The sequence below is a fragment of the Thalassophryne amazonica genome, chromosome 15, assembly GCF_902500255.1.
Source record: "Thalassophryne amazonica chromosome 15, fThaAma1.1, whole genome shotgun sequence".
In the NCBI taxonomy this organism is placed as follows: Eukaryota; Metazoa; Chordata; class Actinopteri; order Batrachoidiformes; family Batrachoididae; genus Thalassophryne; species Thalassophryne amazonica.
This window is the reverse complement of record NC_047117.1, coordinates 85,453,395-85,475,878: the sequence shown is the minus strand read 5'-3', so window position 1 is coordinate 85,475,878 and position 22,484 is coordinate 85,453,395. Positions and strand designations below refer to the sequence as shown.

Sequence of the window (22,484 nt, the reverse complement as noted above, 5' to 3'; positions counted from 1 at the left end):
ACAAACCAGTTTGTAATAAGTCCTGACTCCAGCGCTTTGCTGATGTCTGTGGTCAGTTTTTCACCACAGCCTGTGAACGCAACACAAGGGAAGTGAACTGGGAGGAATCCTCGTGTAGGAATTGGGCTAATAATAAAGACATTTGTGTTGGAAATCAATATTTGGAAAAAAGTATTCTCTCTCAAGGTTTCAATTCATACCTCAACTCCACCTTGTCATTTAATGTCAAATATATCTACAAATGTAAATAAAGTTCAAGATTATGAAAATATAATGTGACACTACAAAAGACATAACTGACATTTTCAGAGAAGGCAAACATTTTTATTACCTCAAGGTTTTGGAGGATTGGGTTAAAAAGTTCAGTACCTGGAATCAGAGTTCAGCTGTCATGATAAATGTTAGATCATGATTAAAAGCCATGATCACCATCAAAGTTAAATAACTAGGATCAAAGGTCAGGCAACAGGGTCAAATTTGGGTTTGTTTTCAACTTTCACCAGCTGCTGATCCAAGCTCAGTGGTCATTGGTGGATAAAGGTTCAGCTTCCAGGATCAATGTTAGATTACAATCAAAGGAATCAGGATCAAAGTTCACTGGGAGCAAAGGTCTAATCAACTTATCAGTGGTCATTTATTGGTATAAAAGGTCAGCTACCAAGACACAAGAATTATGATCAGAGTAATCAGGATCAAAATTCAGTGACTGGAATCATAGGTCAGGATAAAAAATGGAGCTGTGTTCTGTCAGCTTCGAGTTACATTCAGTTTTCATGTTAAAGTTTCAAAGTCTTGAAATAATATGACAATGAAATTCTTATAGCAAATTTTGGGGACAAAAGTGTGTGTGTGACACACTTAACCTTAGCTTCCGCGGTGAGGAAACCCCCACTTTTGTCAATACTGTGATCCTGAGAGGGCGTGGCCAGCAGCAGCTTCTTTCAATTTAAAGCAACAGACTCAGAAACAGGTCATTTCTTAAATGATGGATGTGTGGTGTATGTGGTGTTTTTTGTTACAAACTTCACTCTGTTTTAAAAAGCTTGATGGTCTACAAATTCGTGTGGAACCTGACCCCTTTAAATGTGGCGCCTCCTGCCTGCACCTCGTCACTTTGCACCCTCGGACCGTCGGTCTCACCCGCACCAGGAACTCCCGAAGCCGCTGAAGTTTGAGGCTGGTTTACACTCCACACGACATGGACTCTTCTCTGGAGTTCTCGGGCTCGCTGGGCAGCGTGCTGTCTCGCTGCCGGACATTTAAAATCCTTGTGATCGGAGACTCCGGCGTGGGGAAGACGTGTCTCACCCACCGGCTGTGCGCCGGAGAATTCCCCGATAGGGTGGAGCCCACCATCGGCGTGGACTTTCGCGAGAGAGCGCTCGACGTGGAAGGAGAGAAAATAAAGGTATATTAAAAGACACACTACACCGTAACAGCCCGCTGGAATGCGTAAAGTGGCACCGTTTTTACGCACGCATTTTCCTCCCCCGTCAAACTGCGTGGGTTTGTAATTTGTCATCTTTTAGTTTATTAAATCGTGACTAAATTAACTGTGGACAACAGTGAAAATAGGTTTATGCTTTCTTGAGTTATCCTCAACCATTTTTATTGTATGGATATTTTGTGTACTTTTTTAATGCCAAATGAAATTTGCCAACGTTCACACTTTTGGCTAATAAGACGGTGTTTTATCTTTTTTGTGGAGTGCAAACAGTAAATCAATATCTAGTTTGGGCTCTAATTGTCTGGTCCTAGATTTGATTCTAATCTGGTCTTTAGTGATCTGACTCCTGTGAGAACACTTTTATTTATTGTGCGCATTTTATACATTTGCAGGTACTTTTAGATAAGTTGGCTTACAGTCACATTTGTTGGTGCAGAATGCTTCTGTCGAAAGGAGGCTCTAAATGTCTCTCAGCTGCTGATCAATCAGTCTTGCAAGTTATTTTATCTTAAAGCTGTACAGCCTCTGGGTTTTTAAGATTTAAGTCATTATAATAATTTTCTTTAGCACTGCTGTAATTTTATTCCCGAACATTTTAAATAAGGGATTCATAATATTTTGCCAGTATGATCAAAATTCACATTGTCCTTAAACCGTTTAAAATTTTGACCCCAGATGGGTTGAAATTCAAGTGATCAGACACCATAACCTATATCCCCCGATCTGTGTGAGGGATGCCAGTTGATGTACAGAGAGGTAGCGTGACATCAGCTGGCTGCTTGTTCAAACAAAATAAAATGACAAAAAATGTTTCTCGTGTATTTTGCAAAAGTTAGGGAGAAATAAACTCTTCTAAATCTAAGAAAAGACTTAAAAAAAAAAATTAAACCAGATAACACCTCATAAGTGTTTTACAAGACATCTTACAAATGTTAGCGTGCACACACCGGGAACGCACGTCACACAAGTGGGTCAGGTCACAGGTAATCCCAAAACCTTGTCTGCAGGGAAAAGCAATATTCACTATGGAATTTCCCCCTATAAATATGCTCTCTTTGTTCAAATGAGCTGTAATTTGCGATGCGTTACAAAAATAAACTGTCATAATTATTGGATTTCGGTCAGTTTTGTGACATTTAAAAGGCTGTACGGCTTTAAATTTCAGGAATAGAATAAAGGTTTAGGTTAGGGTTTAATTTGTATAAAATGCATCTAAAAGATTTGAAAATTTGAACAGTACATCTGCTCCACACACATCAGGGAGGTCTCTACAGTCGCACAGTTCCAACTTGGCAAAACTTTAGATTCACAGACCGCATGGAACGTTTTCTCATTAATGCTCGGAGCTGCTGTACAAGGCGATAAATGACTTGTGCACCCTGATCAATTTAGGCTGTTGTATTTTGCTCACAGACACTTTGAAAGACACAGGAGTGTCCAGGTATAATTCCACAACTAACGTACTGACTTCAGTCATCTGCAGATCTGATACATATTTGATCTTCGACGTCAATGCGTGGCAAAGGATTAGACTCATGTCACCTACACATAATGACTGTGGGAGATTTAAAAAAAATAAACTGATGTGAGTCAGTTCAGCTGTTGGTGTGAATGTGGCCTTTCTCTGAGTCCAGCTGCCTGAGATTGTTCTGTCCTCCGTAGAATTCTCTGAATGGCAGAGAATTATCAGAACTAATTGTGTTTGCTGGTTTCTGTCACCGTAGTCAGAGCGAGTGTCGCTTTTCTTTCTCAATGAAAACTTTACTTTAGGAATAAAATGAATAAATAAATCACCAACTGGCCTGCTGAGTTTAAAGTCCTGTTTTCATTGATGAATCCCAGGTGGTCAGAAGATCTTGAGAAACTGCAACATTCCATCATTGTCCCATAATCTTGTTTTAACCATGGAAATGTTGTCTTTTTTGTTGTTGTTTTTGTTTTTTAAAGACAATGTTTAGAAATTTATTTTTTCCGTCGCATACTTTGGTAAACTCTTGTATTTCTGTTGTGCCCATAACTTTTGTTGCTCATTCTGCAGCGTTCCTGTGAGGTTTGCTGGACGGGTTAAGGTTGTGCTTCTTAGACATATTGCACGATCCAGCTTTATAGCTCATTAAAGTGTGTGATCGATCACATTCAAAATCTTCACGTCCAGATTTCACATTATATAGACTGATATTATTTATTTATTTTAAGAGGTTGAATGTCCATGAAAGTCAGAATGGTGTTTTTTTTTTTTTTTTTTTTTGTGAATTCTTAACATATTCTTTCTTCTTTTTCTCAGAATAAGAGGTTATGTGTTTGGGAGGATTCCACAAAAACATGATGGAGGGATGTGGCGTGGACAGAGGGAGAAGAAACCATTCTTTTTTTTGGTTTAATTGGATCAGGATCAAAGGTCAATGAGATCATTAACTGGGGTTAGAGGTCAGTGATCGCAGTTACAGCTAAATCATGATTGAATTCAAGATTAGGATCAAAAATCAGTCATCAAGAAAACAAAAGTCAGCAATCAAGATGAAAGGTAAACTTGTGATTAAAGGTCATAAATCAGCATCAAAGTTTGTCTATTAACTTTAAAAAAAAAAAATCCATCAGTTAGAGGAAACTGTTATAATGGAAGTTAAACCATGATTGAAACTCAGCGACTGGGATGAAGGATCAGTAATCAGGATAAGGGGTCACAGTGCACGCTGCAGGCCCGGCCCTAACCAGTTTGGCACCCTAGGCAAGAGTTTAGGTGGCGCCCCTTGCATTGCAAAAAATTCCACTGCTAGAGTACATATACTCACAAGAAATCAAATAGCTTTGTTTTAGTCATTGTTAGGAGGATTTTCAAGGGTGGGACTGAGGAATCTGAGCAAAGCATCTGAAAAGAGAAGTATACACTAGTCAAGCAAATGATGTGAAACATAAAATAAAAGGAAAATACAAAAAGAAAATGAAATGAAAAAAAAAACTGCACATCAATGGTGTTAATTATTGTAAAGCATAATTCACAATAGATGTTTCTGAAATGCTCATTATATTAGTAATTGATATATTAGTAGGCCTTATGATATCAATTTTATTGGCATTACAGTGGAATGCAAATGATCAATTAGGCTACAGAGTACAAAGAATCAACAATTAACTTAATTATTAATATATATATCAATATAATATTGCATGTAGGAATGTAGACTGAGAGAAAGTTTAACACTATAAACACACTTTAGACACTGAACAACAGGCTTACAACTATAGTTACAGGAGTGGGAAATAGCATTTTTATTAACAGTATTAAAGTCTGGGAAAACTTTTAGCTAACCAGATGTCAAAATACATGATACAGAACAACATAACACCTGGTGGATAATCTAATAGATCTACATACATTTAGCTTTGCTTCTGCTCACCCCCTTCTTGGTCACACATGTCACTGTGGAATTGTCTTGTATATCAGTTTTTGTTATTGACGAGTTGTGTGCCAAATAAATAAGTTCAAATAAGTTCAATTTACCTGAGGAAGGTAAGGGGGAGGCAATTACATTATTAATTTGCGTTATAGCTTTGGCCCTTCTATCAAAGTCAGTCAGATATTGCGAGAAATAAGTCTCTGCTTCCATAAACTGACGCAGTTAGCGCTAGCTATTTATTGATTAGCTATTTGATATACTAATAGTTAATGATGTTCTCAATTAATATTCTTTCTGCAAAAGGAAAATAATCATCATGGCATCATCTTTACTGTAGCATTACCTCTGTCTTTGTTGCGTTTTTCCTTCTTTTCTTTTTTTTCCCTCCCCTGAGCACCAGACAGTTTGGGACGTTTTGGCATTGTCCAACTTGACATTGTTTCAGTTGGGCTGGTTGATATGACGCGTTAAAAAAAACAAAACAAAAAAAAACGACCAATCCCTCAAGCAGCAGGTAAAGTCTGATTAGTCAGTGGGGGGTTGTGGAAGGGGCAGGGAGCGTCTTAAGTAACATAGAATCATCGTCATTATTATTATTATTATTATTATTATAGGCTTTCCCAAACAGTTAAATTAATACATAATAAAACCAACCACCTTTAAGAATAGTGGAAATTTTTTTCCTCCCCAATTTCTGGCGCTGCTGCGCCTTCTAGTGGTCATTGCGCCCTTAGCACTTGACTATACTGCCTAAGCCAGGGGCCGGCTCTGGCGCGCTCTGTTGAGTGCTCTTCTTCTTATAATGTGCATGTTGCTGGTCTGTGCCGTTTCCTTGTGTTCGCTGATGTCTTCAGTCATTTAACCGACGGGTTGTGACTCATGAGGCTGGATTTGTAGCTGGTTTGTGGGCGTGCGACGTGTTCACATTTCCGTTTGTTATTGCATTAAGCTCTCTGATGTATTTTTCTCCACAGCATGTGTGCACGTGTTTCTGCCTGCCCATGGTTATTTCAACATGCAGAATTGTTTTCATCCTTCTCTGCCTTCCTTTGTTTCACTTCCTCTTTTATGCCATATTTCCCCAACTTGGCCGGCTCACGTATCATCACTGCGCCTTCCTCCTCAGTCTTCCTGCCAGCTGTTCCTCACTTTCTGTTCTGTTTCATTGTCTCATCAGCTCCAACTCTGGGACACTGCAGGCCAGGAGCGTTTCCGTAAGTCCATGGTGCAGCACTACTACCGAAACGTTCAAGCTGTGATCTTCGTTTACGATGTCTCCTGTCCTACTAGCTTTTCCAGCCTGACTTTGTGGGTAGAGGAGTGCAGGCAGAACGCTTTGGGCCAGGATGTCCCCAGGTGACTGTCAAATCATTAAAACATTAGTAACCTTAGAGAAATCATCAAAGTTACAGGGATGGTTCAGCACACATGGCATTCAGTCTCTTGTCACTGGGTTTGAGCTTTTGTAGCAGTCTAATGACTGTGATCCACTTACACCCTGTCAGGGTCTAGATTTTACATGTCAGTATGTCTACAATGGTAGGTACATCAAATACATGTGAAACAGGTGTGTGCCCACTCCTCTAACTTTCTATGAAAAAGCTGGACAGAGTCTAAATGTTGCCGGTGTTTTTAAAGTCACCATACACATCGTAAAAGTGCTGGTCACCATTTATTGTTTCATACAAACTAAAATCATGTACTACCCCCTTTTTTTTCTCCTTTCATTATTATCTTTTAAATTGGCTAAAAACACTGGGTTGAAGGGCTTTGCAGTCCTATGCCAGAGCTTTATTACCTTTTTGGGGTGGGGTGGGGGGGGGGTGGGGGGTCTGTATGTATGGGAAATAGGATCTGAGCAACTGAAGAGAAGCCATGATGCTAACTTCACACTGTTTGGCGATCAATGTAGAATCATCAAACAGATGTCAAGCAGCCTTGAAATACATTATGAATGTATATAAGGTTTAAATACTGCAAGCTTAAAAAGACTATTTTAAAAATACCAACTGTCAAAAAAGATTGCCCGGGCCCTAAAAGCACCAGTGTGTCAGCACATTGGTTGGAAAAAGAAATGATGGGCTGGCCATAAAATGTAGTTTTATTCATCAAATGTAGTTTTATTTTATTCAGATTAGTTTCAAAGTTCATGGAATTTTTAAATCTTATTTTAAAGGGGGTTATCTTTTTATGGATAATCTTTTTATTATAAACATTACAGTACACAAGATAAATTGATACATCATGAGTCAATGAGGTGCTGTTATCAAAAACTGTATAGATTAGCCTATTTATATATATATTAAAAAAAAAAACTCTAAATGTGGGACATTCAGGTGAGGATCACCTGACCCATACTGATCCTTTAGGATCAGCTGGCAACATGCTTAGATTAAATGGAGTACAACACCTGATCTAGTTTGTCTTCAATTGTAATAGTCTGTTCCTCTGTGCTGCTGGTTCTCCTTCCCAGGTTTTTGGTGGGGAATAAGAGCGATCTCCGTGACCTCAGCAGGGCTGAAGACCAAGTGAAACAGGACCAAGCCAAGCGCTTTGCCAAGGCCAATGGATGATGTCTTTTGAGACCTCTGCAAAGAAGCTGCCAAACAGGAGGACCAATGAACAACAAGGCAATGGGAGACGGGGTATCAGCAGCATGAGGTGGAAGACATCGTGGCTGCCATCAGTGTCAAGCTGAAGAGACACACAAACCCTTCCGTGGGGGACATCTCAACCTACAGCAGCTCTTTCAAAGTGACTGCAAAAAGTCCAGATAAAGACGTGTTTGGCTGCACCTGCTGAGGTTTGGTGGTGGTGTTTCAGAGTGGATAACGGGAGCTTTTATCTCTTCATGCAAATGTAGACCACTGTCAATACCAGAAACATGTTGTTGAGGTACACATTTCTAAATTTGTAAATAATGTTCATTTTTGACCATAATTTACAATCAGGAACATTGTTGTGTGGAACTGTTGTGTTTTGATGTTGTACATTTAACTTTGATATTTATATGATTAATGTAGTGTACATTTGTGACCATTGTTTTACACAACGTTAAATAAAATTTTCAATATAAATGTGTGATTTGAAGTCTCAATTGATGTTTGAACTCTAGAACTTTCTGCACCACATAGATTTTAATCAACATATTTGGGTTCTTGGCCAAAATGATGTAACATTGATGATCTGATTTCTGGATCTGTACGGCCTTTAATCTTCCTCTTAGAGCAACCAATAATGATTTGTATATTTAAAAAAAAAGTGTTTGATTTTTATGTTGTACTTAATCTGCAAATCCTTAAGATATGGTTTACTGTAGATCTTATAAACTCAAACAGCTGACGTTATAGTGGGTGGGCAAGTGCTCTCTATTGCTGTAAAACACTTCATGCATACCTCCATGACTTCATGTGTTGCGTGGTGACGGACTAAAGTTTAAACTTGATGAATTTTGCTTAAAATATAAGTGTAACCCGTCCAAAATTTAAAGAGTTGTAAAATATTGGCTGCTCTACTCCAGTCAATGCTAGCTGTGATCATCCTGAAAAGAGTGGGCCTTAAAACATGCTGTGAATTAACGAGCAACTGAGAAGTGATGCAAACGTTAAGCTCAAGATAATTGCAGCAAACAACTCTCAAGCAGCCAAGAAATAGTGAATAACGTTAAATGATGAGCCCAAAAAAACTTTTAAGAGTACTTGCATTGAGAACAGATTAGTCTTACAGTAGTATTCAGAATAATAGTAGTGCTATGTGACTAAAAGATTAATGCAGGTTTTGAGTATATTTCTTATTGTTACATGGGAAACAAGGTACCAGTAGATTCTCACAAATCCAACAACACCAAGCATTCATGATATGCACACTCTTAAGGTTATGAAACTGGGCTATTAGTAAAAAAAAAAAAAAAAAAAATAGAAAAGGGGGTGTTCACAATAATAGTTGTGTGGCATTCAGTCAGTGAGTTGGTCAATTTTGTGGAACAAACAGGTGTGAATCAGGTGTCCCCTATTTAAGGATGAAGCCAGCACCTGTTGAACATGCTTTTCTCTTTGAAAGCCTGAGGAAAATGGAACATTCGAGACATTGTTCAGAAGAACAGCGTAGTTGGATTAAAAAGTTGATTGGAGAGGGGAAAACTTATACGCAGGTGCAAAAAATTAAAGGCTGTTCATCTACAATGATCTCCAATGCTTTAAAATGGACAAAAAACCAGAGACACATGGAAGAAAATGGAAAACAACCATCAAAATGGATAGAAGAATAACCAGAATGGCAAAGGCTCATCCACTGATCAGCTCCAGGATGATCAAAGACAGTCTGGAGTTGCCTGTAAGTGCTGTGACAGAAGATGCCTGTGTGAAGCTAATTTATTTGTAAGAATCCCCCGCAAAGTCCCTCTGTTAAATAAAAGACGTGCAGAAGAGGTTACAATTTGCCAAAGAACACATCAACTGGCCTAAAGAGAAATGGAGGAATATTTTGTGGACTGATGAGAGTAAAATTGTTCTTTTTGGGTCCAAGGGCCGCAGACAGTTTGGGAGATGTCCCCCAAACTCTGAATTCAAGCCACAGTTCACAGTGAAGCATGGTGGTGCAAGCATCATGATATGGGCATGTTTCTCCTACTATGGTGTTGGGCCTATATATCGCATACCAGGTATGGTTTGGATATGTCAAAATACTTGACGAGGTCATGTTGCCTTATGCTGAAGAGGACATGCCCTTGAAATGGGTGTTTCAACAAGACAATGAGCCCAGTCACACTAGTAAACAAGCAAAATCTTGGTTCCAAACCAACAAAATTAATGCCTCGCAGATGTGAAGAAATCATGAAAAACTGTGGTTATACAACTAAATACTAGTTTAGTGATTCACAGGATTGCTAAAAAAGCAGTTTGAACATAAAAGGTTTGAGTTTGTAGCATCAACAGCAGATGCTACTATTATTGTGAACACCGCTTTTTCTACTTTTTTTTACTAATAGCCCAATTTCATAGCCTTAAGAGTGTGCATATCATGAATGCTTGGTCTTGTTGGATTTGTGAGACTCTACTGAATCTACTGGTACCTTGTTTCCCATGTTACAATAAGAAATATACTCAAAACCTGGATTAATTTTTAGTCACATAGCACTACTATTATTCTGAGTTTGTAGCATCAACAGCAGATGCTGTTGTTGTTGTTGTTCGTCCTTCGGGGTTGAAGATGACCACGGCTCCACCAGGTGGGTGATCAGTGATGGTGCGTCCGGAGGTGGCTGATGAGGCCAATCCGGGCTTGAAAGGTGTGCCCACATGCGGGACACACATGGGTGGGTACTGCGGTGGAGGTAGAGGTAGCTCGGGCCTTGCGTGCGGCTCGTTTTGTTTGGGCGTCCGCGATCCGTCTGGCCTCTGCTGCGCGGGCACCACTGGTGGTCTTGCTGTGCCACTGAGGGCGGTTGTGGGCAAGCGTTTTCCAGGAGGTGAGCTCAAAGCCCAGGTTTTTCAGGGATGCTTTCAGACAGTCTTTGTAGCGTTTCTTCTGCCCCCCGACAGAGCGCTTGCCCTGGCACAATTCTCCATACAGGAGCTGCTTTGGCAGTCGAGTGTCTGGCATTCTGATTACATGGCCAGTCCATCTGACTTGCGTTTTCTGCAGGAGGGTGTAGATGCTGGGGAGGCCGGCTCGCTCAAGGACCTCCGTGTCCGGGACTTTGTCCTGCCACCTAATGTGGAGGAGGTGACGGAGACAGCTCATATGAAAGTGGTTGAGCTGCTTGGCATGTCTGCTGTAGACAGTCCAGGTCTCACTGGCATAGAGCAGGGTGGTTAGAACCACTGCACGATAGACCTTCAGCTTGGTGGTAATGCTAAGTCCTCTCCGTTCCCAGGCATTCTCACGGAGCCTTCCAAATGAGGCGCTGGCTTTTGCAACCCTGTTGTTGATTTCTGCATCGATGTTGACTGTGTGAGAAAGGGTGCTACCCAGGTATGTAAAGTTGTCGACCGCCTGCAGATTCTGTCCTGTCACTGTGATGTGGGGTTCTTGGTATAGTTTTCCAGGTGCTGGTTGGTACATAACTTCTGTCTTTTTGGTGCTGATGGTGAGACCGAAGTTGTCGCATGCTCTCGAGAAGCAGTCCATTTCATGCTGCATCTTCTGTTCTGTAGCTGCGTTGAGCGCGCAATCAATGTTCAAAAATCCATAACTGTCAGAAAGATGAATTTCTCTTACCTGAGAGCGTTATGTAGCGTGGTATCCTTTATCGACTGACAATTTTTGATCTGGATCTGATCCAGAATACAGATTTTGTGGCAATTTAAATGAACATTGAAAACCCAATTTAATGTATATTTTACATTATATCTTAATCAAACATACCCCAATCAGTCACATATTTGAAAGTGAGGTGCAGACTGGCACTCGCTATCACCTGACAAAGTTTGATCTGGATCTGATCCAGATTGTGGCTTTTGTGGCCATTTAAATTTAACATTGAAAGCCCCATTAATATGTATATTTTACATTATATCTCAATCAAAGAGCCTCAATCACTCCCATTTTTCTGTTACTGATTTGCCTACACCACCAAAATCGAATGGAGGTTCCAATTTTATGCCTGATTTTGTCTTCCAGTTATCAGTCATAAACAAGTGCCAAAAAGCAATGACAAATTGTGCACAGCAGAGATAACCAATGTTCTGTGACAGTTATATGAAAAAGAATTCAGAAACTGAAAAAGTTGAAAAAAAAAGAAACCTGACACCACCAAAAGATTCAAGAACTAAATATGTACTCCTGACATTTGATCACATCTAATTTACTTTATGAACAGTTACTTCTAACAGGACTTTGACTTTGAATCTTTTTTCCAAGGAAAAGTTTGGTGGAATTGGAAACTAGTGTTGGTGGAGGTTTGCACTCTGAGTGCAGTGCTGTAGGTTTTTTTTTTTTTATGTCCCAAAAAATGGTGATTGGGATGATGTATTGATTCATCCCGTCACCGTCTTGTTGGTTTTGTGACAGCAACTTGCAGAGTCGTGTATTCTTGGTGATCTACGGGCGCAACACGAATCCCCCGGACTGCTGCCGAAACTGCCAGGATGCGGTCAAGATGACATGACTGCAGACATTCTTCCTCTTCAGCTGCAGTCGAATCCTTTATTCATACAGTGTTTTCCAGAGTAAAGTCACAGAGCCTCTGTCAAGAAAGATGACTTTAAGCTTGCTTTCAAAACTAGTAATGTCAAAAAGATACTTTAATGCACTCATCTTGTTCTTGTCATCTTTGCACACACCAGAGGCTTTGATGTCCGTTAAGCCGAACACGTCCTCTGTGTCCGTCAAACCCGTCCTCTGTCCACTTGAACACAAAACACATTGAATCCATTGGGCAAACCTGGGTGTCTGTCTGTCATCATTATTTTTGGTAAATTCTGAAACCACAAGTTTTTTTTTGGGGGGGGGGGGGGGGGGTTTGACATTTCAAAAAAAATGTGTCTTATACTCTGGAAAATATGGTAATCTTTTTTGGCAGGCTTTCCCTTGCAGTGCACAGGCCGTGTCCACATCATGGTCTTTAAACGTGATATCATGAGTACGTGGTGGGCAGGACACTTTAAGCCAAATGACAAAAAAGACGTCACAAACTACAGTTCATGGGGGGCAGGCTTGTAGATGTTACAGTTTAAGCTGAAGGTCAGCTGCTGGACCCGTGATTCAGCACTTGCAGAGAATGTATTGACACTCTGCGTTTATCTTCTGACTTTTTATAGATCTGGCGTCTCTTGACTCAAAGATCAGCATTATCAAGGTGGACTGTGGTTTGAAATTGCTTCACTTTCTTAATGTGTTAACTTCCCACTGAAAATTCACTCCCAAAATGCTACTAACTGTTCTTCCTGTGTCTGTCTGCAGGTGGCAATAATAGAGGAGTTGGTGGTCAGCTATGAAATTTCCTTAAAACTTGTAGAATGTTCAACCAGAATGGTGAGTAAGTTCAGTAGACAATTGAATAAACGCATAAGAGTAAGAACTTAGCAAGTTTGTTTGTACCGTCGCAGATGACGTGAAGGAGGAGCCGCCAACCACCTTGCTCTGGGTGCAGTACTTCCTGGCACAGCACTATGATATGATTGGTCAGCAGACTCTGGCTCTGGAATACATCAACACGGCCATCGAGAGTACGCCAACGCTTATCGAGCTCTTCCTTGTCAAGGCCAAAATTTACAAGGTAGTACAGCTGCACCTTTGTACCACTGTGTGTTACCATGGAGCGTTCCTCAGAGCTAGCCTACTGTGACGGTTGTTTTTTTTTTTTTTGTTACCTTTCACCCCTGCAGCATGCTGGGAACATCCGAGAGGCGGCTCAGTGGATGGACGAAGCCCAGGCTCTGGACACAGCCGACAGATTCATCAACTCCAAGTGCGCTAAGTACATGCTGAAGGCTGGCATGATCAAAGAGGCCGAGGAAATGTGCTCCAAGTTCACGCGGGTGCGGAAACTATTGTGGCCGTGTAGAAAAAAATTAGAACAAACTGAGGAAAACACCGCAACTTCCTAATGATTTGATGATTCCGTTGTCTCTTCTGCTTGAGCTCACTGTTTTGTATCTGGTCAGGAGGGGGCATCGGCAGTGGAGAACTTGAATGAGATGCAGTGCATGTGGTTCCAGACGGAGTGTGCACTCGCGTACAAAGCTATGAACAAGTTTGGGGAAGCCCTGAAGAAGTGCCATGAGATTGAAAGGGTGAGTCCTTCCACTCGAGAATTATACCTCGATTAGCATCACATGGATTGTTTCCGGACACTGTCCAGGGACACTTGTAGATCTGTTATTGCTCAACAATTTTATTAAAATGTGAGCCCCATCTGAAATATTGTGCTGCTTATTACCACTAATCATTTCAGCAGTCAGTGTTCACTGCTTGAGTAACTGCATATCCCAGTGCTACAGTGCTATTTATTTCTGTTAATTTAAAGAAACAATCAGACAGATTGGGGCTGCATCTGAGGTCCTGCAGATGATGGACTGGACCATCATGGTGAAGAAAGAGGCGAGACTCTCTATTCACACACCTATCCTCACCTGTGGTTAGGAACTCTGCAGTGGTGGGCACAGCTAACCAAAAAGTTAGCTTTGATAACAGTTAATCCGCTAACTGAAAAGTTAACTTTTATAAAGCTAAACCGATAAATCCCTAAAAAAAAAAAAAAAATTTATCGGAAGTTACAGATAAAAGCTAAACCGATAACTTTCAGTATTGACTTCAGTACACGGCAGCTACTAACACAACGAGTCAGCACTTCTGTCTCAGACCGGCATCTCTCAGCAAAAGAGACCTGGTGATCAGAGAGAAAGGAGAGAGGAAAAAGATAATTTCTTTTCACACCATACAGACTTGCCAGTCATTTCACTGTAGTCTGGAGCCAATCATTGACGTCAGGAAACTAATGTATCCATGCAATGCGGTATGTGTCTAAATGCTAAAACCTTCAAAATTAGTGCATTAATTTAAATCTTAAACATATAGCTGATTTTTTCACTTTGTAAAACGACAGATGTGATGTTCATTTCAGTAACTTGTCCGGAATTGGTTTGCTTAAAATTATAACCATAAGTCAAAACTGTCTGCCTATGCAAGACTCCGCTGAAATAACAGGCAGGTCTGAATGGTGTGAGGAGAAATTCTTTTTTTTTCTCTCCTCCCTCTTCCTTCGGTTCTCTCTGGTAGTCAGTTCTCATCTGCCTGCAGAGGATAGTGCTCTACCGTTCATGGCTGTCTGTCTGCTACAAATCATGTAGCAGACAGGCACTAAAATCTTTGATTTCAGATTTTACAAATGTTTTTAATTGTTAGGTTTATTCACTATGCTTGCAAAAATATGTTAGCAGTCTAAAAGTTATCAGAACTAAATTTATTGGAAGCTAATTGGTCCGCTGATGGTTTTCAAAGTTATCTAGAAAGCTAATCCGCTAAACATTAGCTTCGATAATTAGCGGAACTGTTCCCACCACTGGAACTTTGGGTAATGAACGAAAGAATGAGGTCACTGATGAAAGTGATGGAAATGAGGTTGCTCCATCGAGTATCTGGGCTTACACTCAGGGACAGGGTGAGAAGCTTGAATGTCTGAGAGGGACTCTGAGCAGCTGCTTCTTCACATCGAAAGCAGCCGGCTGAGATGGTTCAGGCATCTTGGGAGGATACCCTCTGGTTTTCTCCCTAGGGAAGTCTTTCAGACCCCAATGAAGACCCAGGTCATTCTTGGGTGGTTGGGGAGCACTTTGAGATTCCCCAGTTATTTCCCTGAGGATAGGGGAGTGTGGACTGAGCAGAACTCAAGTCAAACGTTATCTCTAATGCACATTTAAAATGACAGCAGTCAAAGTGCTGTACAAAAGAGGGCACCAGGTTATGCCCAATAATAACTAAATTAATTACAAATAAAATTACAGCAGGCAATAAAAAGAGTAAAACTTAGAACATAATAAAACACTTGTTTGATAGAAAATGAATGAGTTGTTAACGTTATGTCTGTCTGGTATGAGTAATGATACATTCCACATGCGGTAACTCCTCGAAAACCTTTAGCTCTGGTAAGTATGTCCTCATCTTTGCTGGACGAGTATGATTTGCCACCACTAATGATCTTCAGAGACCTTCAACCTCTCTAGTGAAGCTGCTGAGGACCACTGGTCCATGAATGAATGAGACTGGTTGTACTGGGTGGTTTTCAGAATAAAATTCTTTATCTCCTTACGTCTCGCGTGTTAATTGATGAACTTCACCATCCACTCTCTCCTCCCAGCATTTTGTGGAGATCACAGATGACCAGTTTGACTTCCACACCTACTGTATGAGGAAGATGACGCTTCGTTCATATGTGGACCTGCTGAAGCTGGAGGATGTTCTTCGGATGCATCCTTTCTACTGCAAGGCCGCCATCACCGCCATCCAGATGTATCTGAGCCTCCACGACAATCCGCTGACTGACGACAACAAGGAGCTGCAGGCCGATACCGGTGAGTGACAGCAAGGGCGTGGACAGTTACAACGGTTCCAGGAGGATCGTTTCTTCGCAATTAAAGTGAACTCTGATCTTAAGTCACTTGGAATTTTCTGGCTTCCATTGCTTTCCATGTTTGTCTTTCGTGTGCTTTTTTGACGTCACTCCTCGTTTCCCTCAGCTAACCTCTCTGACAAGGAGCTGAAAAAGTTGAGGAACAAGCAGCGGAGAGCCCAGAAAAAAGCCCAGCTGGAAGAGGAAGAAGAATGCAGAGAAGGAGAAGCAGCTGAAGAACCAGAAGAAGAAGAAGGAGGATGACGACGAGGAGATCGGAGGGCCCAAGGAGGAGCTCATTCCCGAAAAACTGGTCAAGGTACCGTAAATGTGATGAAGTGAAAGGAACATTTTTGAAGTTTTTGTTTTTTTAAGGTCCTCGATCTTCTTTGCTTACAGGTAGAAAATCCACTGGAAGAAGCCGTCAAATTCCTGATGCCTCTCAAACAGCTGGTCAAAGATAAAATCGAGACACACCTGCTGGCGTTTGAGATCTACTTCAGAAAAGGTTGTTGTTTCACCACCGGTGGTTTCTGTATGAAAATGATTAAACAATACTCACATCAGATTTGGAGGCGGTTCTGTTCTGTACAGCTGTCACCCACGTCCAGGAGGTCATCTGATCTTAGACCTTTTTCTAAATATATAAATTAGAGGGTTTACACAAAAATGAAATGAACCAGTTTGAACGAAACTACGGCCTGAGTATTGGTCAACGAGGAACCGGTTACATTTCTGGTATGGCTCCTGTTATTCAGGATCAGTCGGGAACATGATAGAATATGGATGTTCAGGATCAGAAGGTCAGCAGTCGGGATCTCGGGACAAGTGTCAGAATCGTAGGTCAGTAATCAGAAACAAAGGTGAGTCATCGAGGCCAAGGTCAGGATGAAAGTATTGCCCAACATATGTGTACTTTAGATAAGGTTCCGGGGCCTGCTATGAACAGTTGGAGGACTCTGAAGGATTATGTGGACCATGGGGGTTGTTTTTAAGCAAGAGAACTCTCAACTGACTGTGTTCCACCTCATTGGTCTATGATCTGTATCTCTTGATTGTCGATTGAAGATTAGAATGTGGTTTCTGGGCAGAGGTGTGCACTCTGGTCTCATCTTGTTCTTGTCATTCACACTGTCTTAGGACTTTTTGCCAACCCTGAACCATCTGTATTCTGCTTTGCTTCTTCAGAGAAGTACCTGTTGATGCTGCAGTCGGTGAAAAGAGCATTGACCATTGATCAGGACCATCCGTGGCTACACCAGTGTCTAGTGCGCTTCTTTAGAGGAGGTAAGTCTGGTGGTTATTTCACCATCTCTAAACTGTTGCACCGCAGACACTTCCTTTAAAGACGTGGTTTTTTTCTTTCTTTCCTCTCTTCCTAGTCTCTGAGAGCAAGGATCTCCCAGAGGTGGTCCGAACTGTACTGAAGCAGGAGATTGCCAGGCTGTTTGGAGACAGCAACGCTAAGAGTTTCAACCAGGCCTACCTCGCCAAGCACTCCAACTCCATACCGCACCGACTGGCTGGTACGCCTCGCTGTTGGCCCTGAAACACACAGCAAGCGTCACACTCCGCGTCACTGCTTGATTTCCATTTAGGCATCCAGATTACACACGGGCAGCATGAGGGACACGTCCCAGAAGCGTGTGTTAAGTTGCGTGAAATGTTCCCTCCAGAGAACGGACGCAGCTATATAGACGAACTGGACTTTGTGTGATGACAAAACATGAAACATGTCCTGTGTTCTTCAGCGTATGTTTCGCCTGCTAAACAAAAAAAAAAAAATGCCTCGTGGAAGAGATAAAACCCAAATTTAAAGTCACTCAGGAATATAAATCGTGTCTTTTTTTCTGTATTATCACCAGTTCTATTTAAGGTTTTTGTGCATTGTTGACGTGCACTTTTTATTTTTGATGTTTATTACTAGTTTATTTTGTTAAGTGGAGTCCTGGGAAAGACTCATATAAATAAGTATATATAATTTTATATTATATATCTCAAACTCTGGATTGTACAAATTAAAAATGACAAAGTTGGTGGTACATCTTCATGTACTGAACATACATGTGTATATATTAAAATGTTTCAGGCAGGTGCTGTCGAGTGCCCAAAAGAAAAAAAAAAAAAGTAAAATAGCCAGTTTGTCGTCGTCCTCTTTTCCCCACAAATGTACATAACCGCATACAGTCCTAATAAAAGAAAGCAAAGAAAGCCAAAAAAAAACCCCTCAAACACAAAACGTGGAAAAAGATTGAATTTTAAAAACGCGCATGGATAGATTGTGCACTGACACACCACAAACACAGCGCGACTGTTGCGTGTGACATATGTGTCCAACGTGGTGCAACCGTGCTGTGTGTAGTGTGTTATAGGCGTTACACTGAATCGTACAAACACACGTGCACGTGCTTGCTTGTGCTTACGGGCGCTCTGCTGTCCTCCTGCAGCGGCGAAGATGATGGTGTATCTGGATTCGTCGACGGAAACGAAGGCGATGGAGCTGGCTACAGCGCTGGATGAGTCGCTCGACAACAGAAACATCCAGGTACGGAATCACGGGAATACAAACCACGACTACGGGTCGTTAAAAAGTCTGTAGTGTCGACACCACCTTGAGGAAAACTGATTCCATTGATTGATTGATTTCTGATTTAATTATTTTATCTTGTGATCTCAGTCACAGATGATACGCGGCACATCCAGCCCGGACTAGAATTATTGGCACGGAATTTTAAAATGTTCAAATAAATGCAAATGAACCAATTTTGTGTAATTACAGTATTTTTTTTAATGACAACTTATTGAAAAAACAGCAAAACAAAAATACGAGGTCTGTAAGAAAACTATCCGACCTTTTTATTTTTCCAAAACTATATGGATTTGAATCATGTGCGCTTGCATCAGACAAGCTTGAACCTTCGTGCGCATACGTGAGTTTTTTCAACCTGTCGGTTGCGTCATTCGCCTGTGGGCAGGCTTTGAGTGAGCACTGGTCCCCCCCCTCGTCTGATTTTTATTGTCAGTGAAATGGCTGAGAGGCTGCCGCTTTGCTCCATGAATTTTTTTCAGAAACTGTTAGAGACAGCCAGTTGGAAACCATTGGAAAGATTCAGATGGATTTCGGTGAAGATTCTGTCGGCGTCACACGGATTAAGGAGTGTTAAAACCTTTTAAAGCGGCCCACAGCGGCGGAGGGTGCGCTGCGCACCGAGGCGGCCATTGACAGGCTGAAACGACCAGATCCATTTCTAAACTGAACGCTGTGTTGATCCGGGACATCTGCGTGACTACCACAGAAATGGCAAGAGAGCTGGACATAGCACTTTTGCACATTCCACTGTTACAGGAGATTTTGTAATGAAAGACGTGCGGAGGATTCGCACGTCGGCACGGAGCCGCTCATTGCGCGCAAAAAAAAAAAAAAAAAAAAAACACCTCCGTGTTGGAAACCATTCAGAAGATTCAGACGGCTTTCGATGGCCTTTCAGTCTAGTGAGTATCCGAGAAATTGTTAACAGCTGGGCATGTTCCTACTTGTCCTGTGAGACTTCCAACACGGAGGTGTTGTTTGTCCAGCGGCTGTGAGCGGCTGCGTCCCGACGGGCAAATCAGTCCGCACGTCTTTCATTACAAAATCTCCTTTAACAGTGGAATGTGCTGATAAAGTGCTGATCCCGACCTCTTCTGAAACTTCTCTGCTAGTCACATGACGTCCCGCATCAACAGAGCCTTAAATTTGGAAGTGATCTGCTCGTTCCAGCCTGTCGATGGCCGCTCGGGGCGCGGTGCGCCCTCCGTCGCCATGGGCCGTTTTAATCCAGTTTTAATGGTCCTTAATCCGTGTGATACTGACAGAATCTTCACCGAATCCATCTGAATCTTTCTAATGGTTCCAACTGGCTATCTCTAACAGTTTCTGAAAAAAAATTCATGGAGCAAAGCAGCAGTCTCTCAACCATTTCACTGACAATAAAAAATCCGATAAAAAGGTCGGATACTTTCTCACAGACCTCGTAGTGAAATAAGACTTAAAATGAACGCGATGGTATCGCCAGGTTTCATCACACAAGTCTAATAAAGCTGTGACTGTAGAATCTGTCCGTAGTGCGCATTTTCTCCGTTGCGTCAGCAGTCACACAGCCTCACGGTGGATTACAACAGAAGGGTTTTCCTGAAAACAGTTTCAGTGGTGGTTTGGAGACTCGCATCTGGACTTGACCTGTTTTCGTAGATTGAAGTCCTTCTCTGTTCTCCACCCTGAAGCTGTGAGTGAGGAAACAGAAGTTTCACAGTTTCTCCAATCATAGCCTCAGCAGCCTGTAACACATTGTGTTGTCAGTGTTGGTGGCTTCCCTCACTTGTTTCTCCCTTGAATTTTCTGCTGCAGACAGATTTATCGTGAGTGTTTGTTTCTTAATGATTGATGTAAATAAAGTCAAAGACATTCAGTGATTTTGGAAATGTTTGTCCCCCCCACCCACCATCTTTCAGATTTGCACAGACGTCTTGGAGAGTCTTCGGAGCGGCTTGCTGGGTGACTGCAAGGATCGCGCCGAGTCGTATCGCGCCGAGTGTCACAAGCTATACCCTTACACGCTAGCTTTCATGCCGCCAGGCTTAGAGGAGAACACCAAAGATCGCCAACGGAGACGTTTCCACGGAAATGGAGGAGGCTAGCCAATGAGATGTGAGCGTGACGGATCAGCGGCGGTTTAGAAATGGAATTGGGCCTTGTAAGGAGCCTTGTGTACGCTTGCAGCCATTCATGGAGCCAGAGACGAGACGCAGTAGGGATGTTTTCATCTTTGGCTCGCTTAACTGGGTCTGACCTGGCATGACTTGGCTCGCTCCCACATGGTGACAAACAGGACTTTGTGTGCCTGTGTGTGTGGTTGTTGTATATTTGTGGGGAAAAGGGGGGGAAAGAGGACGATGACTGACAACAAAATGGCCATTTTACTTTTTTTTTTTCTCTTCGTCTTTCTTTTTAATAGATGTGACAATACGGAATACGAAAAATAAAAAGTGATTATTGGCAAACTGTTGAGACGAAGATGGACAGACACAAGATCAATTTTCTTGGAGATACTGAAGAACTTTAACGCAACCACTCGAGGTTTGACTTAGTGCTGCTCTGACACATGCTTTTTTTTTTTTCTTCAAACCCGTTATTTTTAATAAAAAAAAAAATTTCTAAGAAAATGAGACCCGCTGTCACTGGCTAACAGGAGACTGAGCTGAGTGGATCGGTTTCTCTCAGATCTGTAGGAAGCTGAGTGGGAACAACATATCGAGGACCCAACGTAGACTCAGAAGGACATCCGGCTGCATCGGTTTCTGCTGTATCGCTCATCTGCACAACGCGCTAAACAGCACGGTGCTGGAGGAGGCTGCCTCGCTGGAGCCAGACCTCAGGCGTGCTCTCTTCGCTCACGGTTCCCGGTTTACTGTGGGGGAATGTGATCTTGTCTCGTCCTGGAGCATCTGGTAGCACCACAACCTTAAAACAGAAAACTGTCATGTCTGTTTGCGCTCCAGTCACAAATACACTGCTGTTTTTTTTTGTTTTTTTTACCCTCGTCAACGTTTGATAGCCATTAGCAATACCACAGGCGCTTCTCCTGTACACGACGGAGCCGTGAAAACGATTTTTAGACGGACACATGCACGGCGCCTCCTGGCCGTTCACTTGTTGTCGTTGCTGTTGTGACTGTTGGAATTGGGGTTAGTCCCTGACACACGTGTGGGTGTGTTGAGTCTGCCAGTCGTCATGGAAACGAGCTTCCGCCACATCCCATTTCGCACGACTCGTCGCAAAAAAAAACAAAAAAAAAAACAGGTTCCTCCACAGGTCAGAGTTCAGGATTAGAGCCCCCTGCCTGAGGTGACAGAAGTGAAAACATCACAAGTCAAGCACCACCAATCCTTTAGGTTTGTTTCTCGCTTTTTTCCTTTTTAAACCCCCATTAATCTCTGTTTCTCCTCCTTTTCCTCCAATTTGGGGTCTAATGTGAAAGATGAATCTGAGATGATGTATGATATCTGGATTTTGTATTAAAATTTAAAAAGGAAAAACTGCCTTTTTGACATTTGTATATTTTGTGTTAAAGGCTCCCAAATGTATGATTATCGGTTGATTCAAATCATACAACTGCAACGGTGAAGTTGGGACATCCATGAACCTTTTTGGACACTTCTGGGTTTAGTTGTGCTGATACTTCAAATGTTTCGGGGGTGGTGGGGGGGGTGGTGTTATTAATGTATCGTAGTCGTAAAGTCCGCTGCAGCATCATGTCGTCCACATGATGGTAGTGTCACCTCTCAGGGGCCGCATCCTTGGAAGGCTGCCTCCTATGAAGCTCTCGCCTTTTGAGACCGCAGGGACCAAACCGACCTTTCTGCAAGACGCCTCCAGCCACTGTGGCGTTTTGTTGCTGCATCATTAGCTTTCACCGCCCCTACTCCCCTTCACCTGTCAAACCATGACAGCTGTGTGTAACAAGCGAGAGCGCAGTGGGTGTAACCACAGTTTAATTATCACTTACTACAAATATTACTTGATAAGTGTACATATGAGTCCAAAATTGGC

At 42.0% G+C, this 22,484-nt stretch overlaps 1 protein-coding gene and 1 pseudogene across 1 annotated transcript; both read left to right on the top strand.

Moving 5' to 3' along the window:
- Positions 1-1,143: 1,143 nt before the first annotated feature.
- LOC117525561 lies at positions 1,144-7,704 on the top strand (annotated as a pseudogene).
- A 5,025-nt stretch (positions 7,705-12,729) lies between these two features.
- LOC117525560 (N-alpha-acetyltransferase 15, NatA auxiliary subunit-like) lies at positions 12,730-20,589 on the top strand. The gene is given in 12 exon segments (XM_034187438.1): positions 12,730-12,819; positions 12,894-13,063; positions 13,173-13,325; positions 13,452-13,580; positions 15,644-15,857; positions 16,023-16,101; positions 16,103-16,214; positions 16,295-16,403; positions 17,084-17,182; positions 17,278-17,421; positions 18,343-18,440; positions 20,387-20,589. Coding segments are annotated over 12 exon segments (1,509 nt in total). The 5' UTR covers positions 12,730-12,803; the 3' UTR covers positions 20,573-20,589.
- The last annotated feature ends 1,895 nt before the right edge of the window (positions 20,590-22,484 follow it).